At 34.4% G+C, this 17,745-nt stretch overlaps 1 protein-coding gene across 4 annotated transcripts in view; it reads right to left on the bottom strand.

The window, feature by feature from the left end:
* The window catches only part of TRPC1 (transient receptor potential cation channel subfamily C member 1), a 72,608-nt gene that overhangs the window by 26,366 nt on the left and 28,497 nt on the right, over window positions 1-17,745 (bottom strand). For all 4 annotated transcript variants that reach the window (XM_047726855.1, XM_047726865.1, XM_047726876.1 and 1 more), the window contains 3 exons: window positions 11,462-11,593; window positions 7,644-7,839; window positions 2,621-2,957 (listed from right to left, as the gene is read on the bottom strand). In XM_047726855.1, coding sequence (XP_047582811.1) covers window positions 2,621-2,957; window positions 7,644-7,839; window positions 11,462-11,593 — 665 coding nt within the window. The remainder of the gene's footprint in view (window positions 1-2,620; window positions 2,958-7,643; window positions 7,840-11,461; window positions 11,594-17,745) is intronic.

Below are 17,745 nucleotides of genomic sequence, written 5' to 3'. Positions count from 1 at the left end.
ATTCTCAAATTATTTAATAATTAAATCAATAAAGAACATATTGATCAATCAGTGCTTTATACCATAGAAAATACTAAATTTTAGTATCCTTTACCCTACAGCAAATAGCAAAAAGATGGGTGAGAAATGCTGAGTTTAAAAACAAGGCTGAAAAAGGAAACAATCAACAAAACTAAAACGCAACCTATAGAATGGGAGAAGATAATCACAAATGACATATCACACAGACAAAAGGCTAGTATCCAAAATCCATAAAGAACTTAACAAACTCAACAGCCTCCCCCAAAAAATCTAGTCAAGAAACAGGCAGAAGATATGAACAGACATTTCTCAAAAGAAGACATACAAATGGCCAACAGACACGTGAAAAAATGGTCAACATCACTCACCATAAGGGATATACAAATCAAAATCACAATGAAGTACTACCTCACACCAGTCAGAATGGCTAAAATTAACAGCATGGAGGTTCCTTAAAAAGTTAAAAATAGAACTACCATATAACTCAGCAATTGCACTACTAGGTATTTATCTAAAGGATACAAACATAGTGATTCTAAAGGGCACATGTACCCCAATGTTTATAGCAGCAATGTCCACAATAGCCAAAATATGGAAAGAGCCCAGATATCCATCAACAGATGAACAGATAAAGAAGATGTGATATATATAATATATAAAATACATATATGTATATCTATTTATATATTATATGATATATATAGATAATATATGGATATATAGACATATAGATAATTATATAGATATCTATAGGTGATAGATATCTATATAATATTATATAGATGATATCTATAGATATCTATATAATTATCTATATATCTATATAATACCTACATATAGATAATATCTACATATAGATATTATAATATCTATATATAGAAATATGATATAGATAATAGAGCTATCTCGATAATCCATTATATTATATATATATAATCTACATATAATGAAATATTACTCAGCCATCAAAAAGAATGAAACATTGCCATTTGCAATGACATGAATGGAACTAGAGGGTATTATGCTGAATGAAATAAGTTAGTTAGAGAAAGACAAATACCATATGATTTCAGTCATATGTAGAAATTTTTTTAAGATTTATTTACTTATTTGAGAGAGAGGGCAAGCAAGTGTGGAGAGGGGTGGAGGGAGATGGAAAGAGAAAGCTTAGTAGACTTCTTGATGGGCTCAGAGCCCCACGCAGGGCTCGATCTCACAACTCTGAGTTCACAACCCTGAGTTCACAACCTGAGTTGAAACCAAGAGTTAGTCACTTAACCGACTGAGCCACCCAGTGTCCCCTTACTCATGTGGAATTTAAGAAACAAAACAAATGAACATAGAGGAAGGGAAGGAAAAATAAGATAAAAACAGAGAAGGAGGCAAACCATAAGAGACTCTTAACTATAGGAAACAAACTGAGGGTTGCTGGAGGGGAGGTGGGTGGAGGGTAATGGAGTAACTGGGTGATGGGCATAAGAAGGTCACTTAATGTAATGAGCACTGGGTGTTAAATGCAACTGATTTATCATTAAATTCTACCCCTGAAACTAATAAGACACTATGTATTAACTAAATTGAATTTAAAAACAAAAACAAAACAAGGCTGAAGATACAGAAGGAAATAAAGGAGATGTCATTAAAAGACCATAAATAGACAATGTGATTATGTCTCAACTCCCCTCCATCCCCCACAAAAAAGGACAAGAGCTGTAACAACTGCAGGAGGTCATTTAAAATATTTATCATATAGCATAATACTCATAAAAACTATTTTCAGAAAAAAAAGTTTCTTATATTTAAAAACCTGGTCATTTCTAAAAAGATCTGGTTATCATTACAAAGAACTGATTCATATTCAGTGAGTCACCAGGGAATCCTTTAAATCTAAATTCGAATAATGTTTCTATAATAAAGATAAAGATATAACCTCGTAAGTTCAAAGGTTTTTTTTTAAAGATTTTATTTATTCATTTTAGAGAGATACAGAGACAGAGATGGAGAGAGAGAGAGCACAAGCAGGGGGAGAGGCAGAGGGAGAGGGAGAAGCAGACTCCCCAATGAGCTGGGAGCCTGACATGGGGCCCCATCCCAGGACCTGGAGGTCATGACCTGAGCCAAAGACAGACACTTAACTGTCTGAGCCACCCAGGCGCCCCAGTTAATAGGTTCTTAAAAGGGAAACTAATGTTTTAATAAAACAAAATAGTTAACTCTTCAAATGCAACAAAGTATAATATATATTACATTTTCAAAGTACCTAGGAAGATTCATACTCTTATACCAAAAAAAGCATTCATCAGCACAATTTTTCTGTTTTAATGATAATAAACAATTTTAGAGACTGAGAATAAAGAATTTTTCACTTCCAAATAATTAAGTAATATTAAATAAGAGATCTGCTCCCTTATCAAGTTCAGGATCATTTATCATTACAAAAATGTTAGTTAAGTCTTCAATGAACATGAAAGTGTTCAAATTCTTGCTGTGCAAACAGTTTAAAATTATAAAGTGAATGCACATGTTTGTAATGCCAGCAAGTAAGGGAGAACTAAGGGCTATATAAAAGCAGAATCTTTTGAATAAACTTGACACTTACCAATAATCCACAGTATAAGTAGATAGTCTATTCTTTCAAGGGCTGGCCCCATTGTGTTTTTCTTATCCTCATTGTAGACAAGAGAGTAGAGATTTAGTAACAGCAGGAACGTGAAATACGATGCTCCATGAATAATAAATTTCATAAAAGGAGTGTGAATGATTCTGCCAAACTGAGATTTGGGAGCTATCAAATAACAAAGTGACAAAACTGGCCAAAAGATGCCAACTGTCAAAACTGTCATTATCTTCTTACAGGTGGGCTTACGTCGGTAACCTGACATCTGTCCAAACCAAACAGTGTTCAGGAACTGCTGGCAGTTAGACTGTGAGACAAACTAAAAAGAACACACACATATATACACAAAAATAAATAACTATTAATAACTATTCATTATATTAATAATTAACAATAAATTGCTTATAGATACAATTTGATAATACCACTATTTAACTGATATTCAAAGTATTAATAGTTTAAAATCAATTATATGCAATTCACATAACTTTTTGTTTTTTGTTTTTCTTATATGTAATAAAAGAGTGTAGCGGTTGAGAGCATAGACTCTGGAGCCAGATTACCTGGATTCAAATCCAGGCTCTGCCACTTAATAATTGACCTTGAGCAAGTCTTTAAACCTCTTTCAGCCTCAAATTTCCCATCTATAAAATGGGGATAATAACAGTCTCTACCCATAAACTTGTTACAAGGATTAAATATAAAGCTCTTAGAATAGTGCCTGATTTATAGCATGTAGTATTTAAGTATTAATATTAATAGTCTACTTAGTCATTTTGCAAAATTTAATTTATAGAGACTCTCATAATGTTTGTGAAATTTCAAAGTTAACAAGCACAAACCAAAGGAAAAAACTTCTTTCTAGAAGAACTACTGATTCCAGTTAGAAGAAACCAAGATAATAGATAGCAAAGCAATCCAATTCTAAACATCAGATACATTTATGCTCCATGAAAACACCGAGAATTTCTTTAAATGTATTATACTCTCAATCTGCTTAAAACTGGTCTGTGTAAGAAAAAAAGAAAATATATTGCCAAATAAAAGGGAAATTCTAGTTCAAGTATAGGAATCAATTTACCAAAATTTACAAAGCTTCTTAGTTTACTAATTTCAGAAGCAGTATTTTCCCAATATAATGCTCAAGTTGTGAAGTATAACTTAAGGATTCTGGTAACTGTGGGTACAATAATGTGATCAGTTTGAAATGACCAAAGTGATCATAATGTCATTAACATATTAAAAACTAATTGGCCAATCTTCTGTTTTAAAATTATTTATCCTGGGTGCCCAGGTGGCTCAATCTGGTGAGTGTGTGACTATTGATTTTGGCTTAGGTCATGATCTTAAGGTTCTGAGATTGAGCCCCATGTCAGGCTCCCTGCTCAGCATGGAGTCTGCTTCCCTTCTCCCTTTCCCTCTGCCCCTCCCCACTGCTCATGCTCTCTCTCTCCATCTCTCAAATAAATAAATAAAATCTTAAAAAAAAAAAAAAGGAACTTCCTAAATACTATACTTATTTTTGGCAGTTAAGTCTTATTTAATTCTTCTGCTCAGATTCTAGTGCTCTTAAGGGATCTTAATTTGTCTCTCAAGATGAAATACTGGGGAGAGAAATAGTTTTTCCTCCCATTACCCAGTTTAGTAGCATCCCAAACTTAGTAGTTTCTCCCTTTCCCCCAATATCAAAGGACCGACTGCTGTCCTTGCCATCCCTCTATATAATAACAATTTAATTAATAGCCATGTTAAATATGTAATTTGAAGGACAAGATTTCAACTAGAAATGTTTTAGGTCTGTGTTGGTTTTAAACCATGATACAAATTCTTTGCTACTCCTCTCATCAAGAAGTGGGTTATCATGTTTCATACCCTTCAATTCAACAAAACTGTGATTGGTTTAATCAGTAAATTCTGGAAGAAGTGATACCGTGTGACTTCTGAGGATTGGTTTTAAAAGGCTATGCACGTTCCACCTTGTTTGATTAACACCTGATTTTGATGCCATTATCTGTCATATAAAGCATCCTACTACCCAAAGCTACTATGCTGTGAGGAAGCCCAGGCTACATGTAGGCACTCTGGGCAGCCCTCGGAAGCTTCTTAGACCATCTCCTCACAGTCAACCCATCATGATGACCATGCCCTTCCATGATTCCAGTAGTAACTGCTCAGGAGGCCAACCCTCAATGGATCCACTCAGCCCACTGGAGAGCTCCCTGCTGGTCTTCAGCTGCTGCTCAGACACCAGACATTTGAGTGAAAAAGCCTTCACATGACTGTACCCCCAGTCATCTGAGCTACCTCCAGCTGAGACCCTAGACACAGTGAAGCAAGGACAAATTATCCATGCTTGCTGTGCCCTTTCCTAATTCCTGGCCTACACAATCCAAGAGCAGAATAAAATGATTATGAAATTATTGTAAATGATTATGAAATACTGTTTTATGCCACCGAGTATCAGGAACTGTTATCCAGGACAGATTACCTAAACAAAGTCTACCAACTATTTGGGAAGATATTATCCTCCCCTTTGATCATATCTAGAAAACTAGCTTAAAAAACTACATTTTCATGCATCCTTAAAATTACAGAGTGTTTTCCTTTCAAATAAAAATATTACTACTAATTCTTCTTTCCTTTTCTTGCATCTTCCTTAGAATGGAACATTTGGTTACATCTGTTAGTCCTCAGGGTGATATATATATATCTCAATCATTAGGAAACTGGCTCTTAGTTTTTCCTTCCTTAACCAGGATAATCTCAGGTCTTTCCACCTTTCTTTGGGGTTTCTTTTTCCAATCACTTATATTGGAATTGATTTTGTGACTTGCTATCTCTTTATTCTATCATTTAATAGTATTTCATGTCTATTTTAAGTCATAGAACACGGAAGTAAATAAATTAACCTAAGATGTAGTCAAAATGTGTATTAGAGGACAATTATATCAGGTGTTCTATATTGTTTCTATTTATACACATTAGTGCTATGCTTCCTTTTTAAGCATACAGGTATGTTGTTGATTTATAATCTAAAGTTACACTGATCCAAATTCTTGTGTTTAATTTTTTTCTATAAATGTTTTCCTTTCTTTTCTTTTTTTTTTTTTAAGATTTTATTATTTATTTGACAGAGAGACACAGTGAGAGAGGGAACACAAGCAGGGGGAGTGGGAGAGGGTGAAGCAGGCCTTCTGACAAGCAGGGAGCCCAGTGTGGGGCTTGATCCCAGGACCCTGGGATCATGACCTGAGCCGAAGGCAGACGTTTAATCACTGAGCCACCCAGGTACCCCATAGATATTTTATCTTAACCAAGAACCTTAGAGTATTAGAAAAAGTATAGGATTTGAAGCCAGAAATCTGGGTAAGTGATATACTGTGTAGGTAATATTAAAATAAACATCTTAAAATTCCTGTACCAATTTCCTCACAAACCATTGGGAGGCTCAAATTTTCAACCAAATAATAAAAAATTCAGCTCCTAGCACCAGAAATCCTGTATCTTGCCTTCTACCATTATATGTCTCAGGTCACATTTTTATATTAATACAAATCTGATAACCAAGTTTTATTCCAACATCTATATTAATAATAAAAATAATGGGCCTTAGGGACATCTAAGTGGCTCAGCTGGCTTAATGTCCAACGAGTTCAGTTCAGGTCATGATCTCAGGGTAGGGAGAATGAGCCCTGCGATGGTTGTAGTGTCTCTTTGTCCCTCTCCTTTTGCCCTTTCCCCTGCTTGTGCTCATGCTCTCTCGTGTTCTCTCTCACTAAAATAAATAAATCAAATCTTTTAAAAAAAAATAATGCGTCTTAGAAAAAATACCTTAAAAGTATCATTTACCAATACCCCATACTATCAGCTGGGTATCATTACCTACATACAAACACCTGTGTTTAGTAAATTATCTCAAAAAATGAAATTTAAAATGCATACCTTCCTTCTTCAAGTTCCTGAATCATGTATCGTGTGTGTATGTATGTATGTGTGTGTGCGTGTGTGTATATGCAGGGATTAAAAATAGGTATTTCCCTTAATAGGAAAAGATGATGTCAGTAGAATCAGATTGAATTTAGTTATCACATTATGGGCCTCTTCACCTTTGGGCTTCAATGAATTAAGAAATAAGAACCAGGAAACACAGCATCTGATACTTTATGTTTAAATAGAAAGGTACTATTACTATAGAAAGCGCCATTTGTAACCAAATCAACAAAACAAACCTACAACAGACAAAATACAAGATAGAACCATCATTATGAAAGTGTGGTCTTACCACACCAGATCTTATTTAAATAGCTACTTTTGGCAAAAATACTAAATTAACATCCTTATTATTACTATAATTAAAATTAATTGTCAAAAACAACTTGTACCAACAATACTTCATTTTTTTTTTAAAAAGGAATGTAGTAAAACTGTCCTTGAACCAAAAAAATAATAATAATAATACTAGCAACTGCCATTTATTGAGTATTTGCTTAATGCCACCCTTGGGGTGCCTGGATGGTTCAGTCAGGTAAGCATCTCCCTTTGGCTCAGGTCATGACTCCAGGGTCCTGAAATCGAGCCCCACATTGGGCTCCCTGGCTCAACAGGGAGTCTGCTTCTCCCTCTCCCTCTAACCCTCACCCCGTTCATGCTCTCACTCTCTCTCTTAAATAAATAACCTTTTTAAAAAAGTGATGGTAGAGTACATATCTTTAATTCTCAATTAATTGCCCTGAACCACTATACTACTATGGAGGAAATAATTGTTTTTGTAAAAGATTTATTTATTTATTTTAGAGAGAGAGAGAGAGAGAGAGAGCACTAGCAGGAAGGGTAGAGGGAAAGGGAGAGAAAACCCCAAGTAGACTCCACACTGAGCGAGGAGGCTGGCTTTATCTCACGAACCTGATATCACTACCTGAGCCGAAACTAAGAGTCAGACACTTAACCAACTGTGCCACCTAGGCACCCTGGAAATAATGTATATATATCACAGAAAGCCTCATACCTCCTTTTGGTTATATTTGATAGCAAGTTTTAGACGACTTAAATTCATTCTTTCTTCTAGTAATCCCCGTTTGTCAAGAGGCTCATCACTAGATGTATGGTTTAGGATAACTTCCAATTCTCGTGAATTCCGCGCTTGTGCAAGCAAATCTTTAGCAAACATTTTACATTGTCGGGCTAGTTCCTCATAATCATTCCTGCAAAATCCAACAGTTTATTATTAGAAATGTCACTTCCAGCTTCTAATTAAGCTCTTTTCAATAGAAAATTACTTACTCAGTAACATTTTAATTCTGACAGGGCTCTTCAAAATCTGAAGTCATTTGTGCTGATGGTCAAAAGAAGCTACTGGTGCATAAATTCTCTACAGCTTTGGGGGAAACTGTAGCACAATTATATTACCTGTGTTCACATGAATAATTTTAGAGGAGTACAGTATTTCCTTATACATACTGATATTCCTAGAAATTCTGTTTATAGTTTTCAACCAGCTATTAACTCATTTGCCATTATTCTCTGTCTGACATAAAACTTTTCACATTACTCATCTAAACAATAGATAATAACAATGCTATACAATAAATATTACTGTGTAACTTTTAATGAGAGTTGTTTTCAATAATTGTCTACAACATGATATTTTGATATTTTGATATTAAAATAATATTCTCATTCACTTTTAAAGTGTTCGTTTGAATAAAATTCAAGTTGGAAAGAAAAGACACTGAAATACTCCTAGTAAAGAATTTTCTTTCATAATCACTATTCCCTGAAACTTAGGATTTAACTGCTGATTAAAGACGGGCCTAAATTGGGGTGCCAGGGTGGCTCAGTTGGTAGGGCAACTGCCTACGGCTGACGTCATAATCCCAGGGTCCTGGGATAGAGCCCCGCATTGGGCTCCCTACTCCTCGGAGAGGCTGCTTCTCCCTTTCCCTCTGCTGCTCCCCCTGCTTATGCACTTTCTCTCTCTCCCTATCAAATAAATAAATAAAATCTTTAGGGGAAAAAAAAAGACAGGCCTATATCAACAAACTTGTGAGAAACTGAGAAGTTTTAGCAGATAATTCTCTTTAAGAACATCAGTTATAGGGCGCCTGGGTGGCTCAGTGGGTTAGGCCACTGCCTTCGGCTCAGGTCATGATCTCGGGGTCCTGGGATCGAGTCCCGCATCGGGCTCTCTGCTCAGCAGGGAGCCTGCTTCCCTTCCTCTCTCTCTGCCTGCCTCTCTGCCTACTTGTGATCTCTGTCTGTCAAATAAATAAATAAAATCTTTAAAAAAAAAAAAAAGAACATCAGTTATATTAAAATTATGTCTGAGTGTATTAACTCGAAAATAAAGTTAGGTATAAATATGAGTCAATTGGGGTCAGATTCAGAAAATAATTTTTATTCCTTTTTTTTCTCTTTTTAAAAAAGATTTTATTTATTTATCTGACAGAGAGAGAGAGAGAGATCACAAGTAGGCAGAGAGGCAGGCAGAGAGAGAGGGGGGAAGCAGGCTCCCTGCCGAGCAGAGAGCCCGATGTGGGCCTTGATTCCAGGACTCTAAGACCATGACCTGAGCTGAAGGCAGAGGCTTAACCCACTGAGCCACCCAGGTGCCCTTCAGTTTTTTGCTCCTTATTGGGAAAGGGAAAAACAGAAAAATTTCCCAATGGTTAATCATCTATATAATGGGATTTTCCATGAACAGAAAATTATCACTCAAAGAATTAAAAACTTTTCCTTAGAGGCTAACATTTTTCTATCTATTCTTTGGATTTACTATATAACCAAAACATACCTAAAAATAAGTAATTATATTTCTTTAACAAATGAAGTATTACTGCTTCTTAGTCTAGGAATCCAATTACAGATGAGAATATTCATCAAAAGTATGTATTATTACAAAGAGGTCTCATCTTTAGGTAAACACTGACAGACCACTGAATTCAGTAAGATTAATATATTTTATTAATCTAATTTTCTTAATCTTTAACAAATTATTATAAGACTAATAAGTGGCTGTGTATAGTTTAGAAATATAGTAGACTAGAAGCCAGGAATCCTATGTTCTAGTTATCATTCTTGCTAACTCTGTTCCTAATTAGATGCTGCTTATCAGTAAAATATCTAACCTATATAGATCACTTTCCCTGTCTACAAAAACAAGGGGATTGGGGGCACCTGGGTGGCTCAGTCGGTTAAGCGTCTGCCTTCGGCTCAGGTCATGATCTCAGGGTCCTGGGATCGAGCCCCACATCAGGCTCCCTGCTCAGCAAGAAGCCTGCTTCTCCCCCTCCTCCTCACTTGTGTGCTCTCTCTCATTATCTGTCTCTCTCTCAAATAAATAAATAAATAATTTTTTAAAAAATGGAATTAAAGTAAATGGTCAAAATCTAACTTTATTATCTGATGATTACAGATTAATCATAGCAGTTGCTTCAAATCCTTTTTGGAAGGAGCTGAATAAATTCTAATTTATATGGTAACTGAGAACTCCAATTATAAGATTATAAGAAGAAGTTCTTTAGAATTAAAAGGAATAACTTATTAACAGCCTCATATGCTAATAAAGTTAAAAGTACCAACAAGTTACATTTTAACCATGTCTTATGTTTTTCTTGAAGTATGTACTTTATGTCCTATAAAGTTTAAATAAAATAAAATTTAACTTATCCAAACTGAAATACAGGAGTTCCATACTTAAAAACTTATGAACAGGTTATTTAAAAAGTTTCTAGAACTCAGCTATTAAAAACACACTATAAACTGTTATTAAGACATAAGAAAACTGCAAGCTTCTTGTCACCCTTCCAGGAAGAAGTCTGAATCTTTCCATCTTGTCAAGTCACTAGAGGAGTGCAATGCAAAGAGGGGGCGCCTCCCACAGCAGCTATACTGAAAAGGAAAGGTAGAGATACCCCAAAAACCTTCCAGCAGGAACTATCAAGAAATGATCAATCTCTCCTTCAGGGGGCACAAGGGATACTTTAAAATAAGGGAAAGTCTCAAAGATTTTCCTCAAGTCTAAGAAATATAATTTTCCAAGGACCTTCATTTTTTTAATGTTTAAATTAAGTAGTTTAATAGGCTACTTTTCCCAAAGCCCTTTTTTGTTCCCCCACCTTAACTCTCTAAACTCAGAATGGGATTCACCCCTCTTAATCAGCAGTATTTCATTTCTATGTAATAGTTTCTTTTTCCAAAGCCTTTTTCTGTCATCCTAACTTAACTCTCTAAGAGAAATTGATAAACGATGATTCTTTGTGTCAAAATTACATTCAACTCTTCATTTCAGAAGAAAACTCAGAATGGGATTCATCCCTCTTAATCAGTAGTATTTTATTTTTATATCTACATGTTATGTGTCTCCTAATAGAAAAATCTCACCAAACAGTGAAAACAGACTATGTCTGTGTATATGGAATGTTCCTGAAACACAGAAAGCATTCTACATGCTTCTGAAAGTTATGAAGGACCAAGCTCTCAGGATGACTATAGAATCTGAGAATGAGGTGAGGTAGCATAGAGAACAGTTACAAATTTGCTCTTGCTTAAGGCTGCCACTCCCCCTACTCTTCACTGTCTTAGAACTCCTTTGGCAACATTCAACAAATGGCAAAGGGTAGGTGGGGAAAGAGTGACCTAAGTAACATCAAGGTCTATTCCACTGAGCCTGAAGGAAAATCCCAGGTAAGTGGCAGCAAGGTCTGGTCATCTTGGATCAAAAGTAAATAAATATAAACATGAATTTGGTTTATGGAAAAAAAAACACCTCAGGCTGAAGGGATTCTGGAAAGAAGGATATAATTTACAATTTCCACTCATTCTCACCTGAATTCCACCTCCACAAGACTTAATTCTTTTAAATCAGCACTAAGTTCAAATGCTCTCAGAATTGGATCCTCCTCCGTTAACATTATTAGAGCTGGACTGGCCAAACAGCGATATATATCAAGACGAAACCTGTGATAAAATTAGATTCCATAATGTAAAATAAATGGATTATACACATATAATTAGTATTTTCAACCTATAATTTTCATAAATTTAAAATTAAAGTATTATAAAATTAAAAGAAAATAAAATAACTATAATATACTTAATATACTTATTACAGGATATACTACATAAAGACTTAAAAATAAGTCTTTGTATTTTTCAATCCAATTTAATTAAAAAATTTCTATTCTTGAACCAATATTACTTTAAATGGAATAGGCTAATAGCTAATACATTTTGAATATGATGTGAATGGTTATTAAATTTTTCCTTCCTCAGAGTTAAGACTACATTAATACACTAGATATATATAACACATGACTCATTCAACCAGGTTATTTTTTTTTTCAACCAGGTTGTTTTTTAAAGATATTTCAAATCTTAGGAATGAAATCATTCATTTATGTATAATCTCTAGATAATGGAAAAGCATACCACTTTACCTTCTGTAAACTAGTTATGGTTCATATTTAATACCTAAATAAGAAGAAAACCAGAAAATTTTTGCAATAAATCTTTCATTTATAAACATATAATTTTTAATTTATAAATTTAGTAGATATTATATAATGTATATTTCCTTTCAAACATAAATTTAATACACTCTTGTTATTAAAAAAGCAAGCAGTTTTAGGGGTGCCTGGGTGGCTCAGTCGGTTAAGTGCCTGCCTTTAGCTCAAGTCATGATCCTGGGTCCTGAGACTGACCCCTGTATCAGGCTCCCTGCTCAGCAGGAAGCCTGCTTCTCCCTCTACCTCTCCCTCTGCCTACTGTTTCCCCTGCTTGTGCTCTCACATGTGCACTCTCTTCTCTCTGTGAAATTAAGTAAGTAAGTAAGTAAATAAATAAATAAATAAAGCCATTTAGAAATATGATGGTCCCCAGTTCTCCTCCTTCCACCAACTCTACTCCTCTAAGAATGATCAAATTACAGAGAATTATGAATATCCTTATTATTTTCAATTCACACACAAACATAATCAGACATATTATATAAAGGAACAACTTTTTCTATGTTACTACATATAGAGTCATGTCATTTTTTTTTCCCCCAAACTGGATGGTTTCCCATTTGATGGCAGCTCATCAGATCTCCAAAAATGGAAATTTCAGTTGCTTCTAATTTTTTACTTCTATAAATAACACAGCAATGAATATTCTTCAGTTCATATGTTCTTTGCACACTCAGAATTGCTGCATAAAATGGCATATGTATCTTAAATTCTAATAGATGCTTCTAAAGCACTAACAATAAAGAGAGCTCATTTCCCCCTACATCATTAATATTTTGCCACTTTCACGAATGAAAAATGGAATTTTATGTGAATTTCTTAAAAAGCTTAAGCATCCTTTCCTGTTTACTATCCATTTATACTACTTCTGTAAATTCCTGTTCATTTTCATTAGCCTATTTTTCTGATAATTGTTTATCTTTAAAATCAATTTGTAAGATCTACATATCAAAGAAATTAGCCCTCTGTCTAGTCAAAGTATTTTAAATACTTTTTTCCCAGTTTATTGTTTGTCTGCATTCCCCCAACTAACCCAGAGACTCATCAGGAGACAGTAGAACTCTTTTATAGGCTCAAAGTGTATTAACATAAATTCTACCCAAATCAGTGGCTCACCTATACAGACCTGAAATGACCCTTAGGAATTAAGGCTAAAAAATAAAAATAATCAGGGGTGCCTAGGTGGCTCAGTCAGTTAAGCATCCAACTCTTGGTTTCAGGTCAGGTCACGATCTCATGAGTTGTGGGATGGAGCCCCGGAATTAGCTCTGCACTCAGTGAGGAGTTTGCTTGAAGATTCTCCCCTCTGCCTCTCCCCCTCCACTTACATGCATGCTCTCTCTTTAAAATAAATAAATCTTTTTAAAAAATAAGAATCAAAACTCAAATAGGCACAGAGATCTATGATTATATATCACAGGGAGACAGACTTTTCAGGCCAGAAAAATAATAATAATTTTAAAAAATCTTAGAAAAGTAAAACAGTATTCGGAGTTTCTACAATATATACTAGACTGTCCAGATTTCAAACAAAGAAATATTAGATGTGCAAGAAAGAGTCAAGCTGTGCCTCACTGAGGAGCAAAAACAGAGGGGGAAAATAGACTTCATTAAAATCATCCAGCAAAAGGCCCAGAACAGAATCCTCCTTCACAACCCTCAGAATAAACCAACCCTGCCCATACCTTGATTTTGGATTCCTAGGCTCCAGAATTGTAAGACAATAAGTTTCTGTTGTTTAAGTCACCCAGTGTGGTATCCTATTATGATAGCCTTAGCAAAATAATGCAGGGCTCAACAGCAGATCTGAACTGGCAGGAGAAAGAACTACCAAACTTGAAGATATATTGATAGAGATTATGCAAGCCAAAGACTAAAGAGAAGAAAAAGAATGAGGAAAAATGAACAGAAATTCACAGAGATATGTAATACTATTAAATACAAGAACATACTCACAATGGGTACATACCAGGAGAGAAGAGAAGAAAAAATATTTGCAAAAATAATGGCTAACAACTTACTATATTTACTGAAAAACAATAACCTGCACATCCAAGAAACTCAACAAATTCCAAGTAGGACAAATGCAAAGAGACTCACAAACAGAAACATCATGGTAAATGTGCTGAAAGTCAAAGGCAGGGAAAAAATCTTGAAAGCAACAAGAGGAAAGTGATGAGGCATTTACAAGGAAACCCCAATAAGACTAACAGCAGACTTCTCAGTCAAAACAATAGAAGGATAAAATATTCAAAGCACTCAAAGGAAAAAAAAAAAAAAACCCTCAGACAAAAATCCTATAACCAGCAAATCTATTATGCAAAAGTAAAGGCAAAATAAGAACTTTGCCTGATAAAGACTGATGGAATAACATTCCTAGCAGACCTGCCTTACAAGAAATACTAAAGGAAGTTCTTCAGGCTGAAAGCAAGTGATCCAAGATGATAATTCAAATCCACATGAACAAAAAGAACAAGTAAAAGTAGTTATGTAATTATAAAAGACACTATAAATGTATATTTCTCTCTGCCTCTTAACTGATTTAAAAAGCAATTATATAAGGGCATCTAGGTAGTTCAGTCAGTTAAGCATCAGACTCTTTTCTTTTTCCATTTTGTTTTATTTTATTTCTTTTCAGTGTTCCAGAATTCATTGTTTATATACCACACCCAGTGCTCCATGCAATGGCAGCTCGGGTCATGATCTCAGGATCATGAAATCCAGTTCCACATCAGGCTCCATGCTCAGTGTGGAATCTGCTTGAGATTCTCTCTCCCCCTCTCCCCTAATTAAATAAATAAATAATCTTTAAAAAGCAATTATATAAAATAATATGTATACCATGTATCATTTGGACTATAGTAACACAGAGAAATGTAATACATGTATAATGTAATCACCAGTAATAGCACAAAATAAGTGGACAGGACTACAGCTGTAATAGACTAAAGAAATGATGACAGTAAAGTATACAACAATATGTATGTTGACAGTAAAATAAACAACAATATGTTGTTGGGTTTATAGATGAAATATGTATAATAACAATACCATTAAAAGGATGGAAAAGAGAATAAAGCTATATAGAACAACACTCTATATATTATTAGAATTAAGCTAGTATTAATCTGAACCTGATTCTGACAAGTTAAGACACATATGGTAACCCCTGGGGCAACCAGTAAAAAACAAAAACAAAATTTAAAAAACTTGTGAAAACATATAATAAGTAATTCATTAATGATATTAAAATGCCAATTAGAAAATATACACTCTAATAAAAAAATTATGGAATTAATCATTTAATAAAGAAATATTTACCTAATTAAAAAAATTATGGAATTAATCATTTAATAAAGAAATATTTACCTAATTAAAAAAATTATGGAATTAATCATTTAATAAAGAAATATTTACCTAATAAAAAATTATGGAATTAATCATTTAATAAAGAAATATTTACCTAATAAAAAAATTATGGAATTAATCATTTAATAAAGAAATATTTACTTAATAAAAAAAAGAAAATATACACTCAATGCAAAAAAAAGCACTAATGAAGGAACAGAGGAACAAGAAAGATGTAAGACACAAAGGAAACAAATGAGGAGACATGTGGAAAACAAAAGGCAAAATGACATATTTACAACTATATTAAAAACATTAAATGTAAATGGTTTAAACAATCCAATTAAAAGGCAGATGTTGTCAGACTAAATTTAAAAAAAGCATAATCTACAGGATTATGTCTACAGGAGATACACTTTATTATTTTTTTTTAAAGATTTTATTTATTCATCTGACAGACAGATCACAAGCAGGCAGAGAGGCAGGCAGAGAGAAAGGAAGGGAAGCAGGCTCCCCGCTGAGCAGAGAGCCCGACGTGGGGCTCGATCCCAGGACCCTGGGATCATGACCTGAGCCAAAGGCAGCGGCTTTAACACACTGAGCCACCCAGGCGCCCCCTTTTTTTTTTTTAAAGATTTTATTTATTCATTTGACAGAAGAGATCACAAGTAGGCAGAGAGGCTGGCAGAGAGAGAGGAAGGAAAGCAGGCTCCTGGCTGAGCAGAGAGCCTGACGCGGGGCTTGATCCCAGGACCCGGAGATCATGACCTGAGCCGAAGGCAGAGGCTTTAACCCACTGAGCCACCCAGGCGCCCCGAGATACACTTTAGATTCAAAGATACAAATAGACTGAAAGTAAAAGTCTAGAAAAAGATATACCATGCAAATAGCAACCACAGGAAAGCTGGAAAAGCTATACTAGTATCAGACTTTAAAACAAACCAAAAAAATATTACTAGCAATAAAGAGGGACATTTTATAATGATAAAAGGTCAATTAAAGAAGATATAACATTTATAAACATATTTGTAACTAACAACAGAGTACCAAAATCATGAAGAAAAAATTAATAGAAATGGAAAAATAGACAACTGAACAATAACAAACACTTTTAACACCCCACTTTCAATAGTGGATAGAACTAGACAAAAGATCAACAAGGAAAGAAAAGAATTAAGCAACCAACTAGACATTGACAGAACATTCCATCTGACAAGGATAAATTATATATTCTGATACATTCTGAGATTGAGAATTCCTCTCCCGGAAATTGATAGAATAAATAGATTGAAAACCGGAGGGATAAGGAAGATTCAAATACTATGAAAGAATATATGATTGAACGAAGTTTATTGAATGCTCACTCCAAGAGTACACAGAATATTCAAGAGTATTATTTCAAGAGTACATATAATATTGTCCCTGTCAAATTATATGGTAGGCCATAGAACTAGTCTTAACATTTCTTTAAAGAATGAAATGATAAAAAGTACTTTCTCCAAATTAAGCAATGGTTTCTTAGCTATAATACCAAAAAGAGGTCAAATGGATGCCACCAAACTTCTTTAAAACTTCGGGGCACCTGGGTGGCTCAGTGGGTTAAAGCCTCTGCCTTCAGCTCGGGTCATGATCCCAGGGTCCTGGGATTGAGCTCCACATTGGGCTCTCTGCTCTGTGGGGAGCCTGCTTCCTCCTCTCTCTCTTTCTGCCTGCCTCTCTGCCTACTTGAGATCTCTGTCTGTCAAATAAATAAAATAAAAAATCTTCAAAAAAAAAAAAAAACTTCTGTGTTTCAAAGTACACCATCAAAAAAGTAAAAAGATAACTGATAGAATGTGAAAAAAAAATTACAAATCATGTATCTGATGAGGGACTTGTATCCAGGATATAAAACAAACAAACAACTCTTATAATTCAACAAATAAAAAAGCAGATAACCAATTAAAAAACTGGGAATTGGATTTGAATAGACCTCTCCAAAAAGATAAGCAAATAATAAGAACTTTAAAGATGCAATTTATATGAAATACTCAGAAGAGACAAACCCAAAAGAACAGAAAGTAAATTCAGCGGTTTCCAGTGGTTTCGAGAGTACTGGTAATGAGTATAGTGTTTCTTCTGGATGGGATGAAAGGTTCTGGAATTAGGTAATGATGGTCAATGTATAACTTCATGAATATTATAAAAGGGTGAATTTCAAAATATATGAATTATATCTCAAATTATATCTCAATAAAGTTACTTTTTAAAGATTTT

Source organism: Lutra lutra, chromosome 1, assembly GCF_902655055.1.
Source record: "Lutra lutra chromosome 1, mLutLut1.2, whole genome shotgun sequence".
Taxonomy (NCBI): Eukaryota; Metazoa; Chordata; class Mammalia; order Carnivora; family Mustelidae; genus Lutra; species Lutra lutra.
This window is presented reverse-complemented; position numbering and strand designations above follow the sequence as displayed.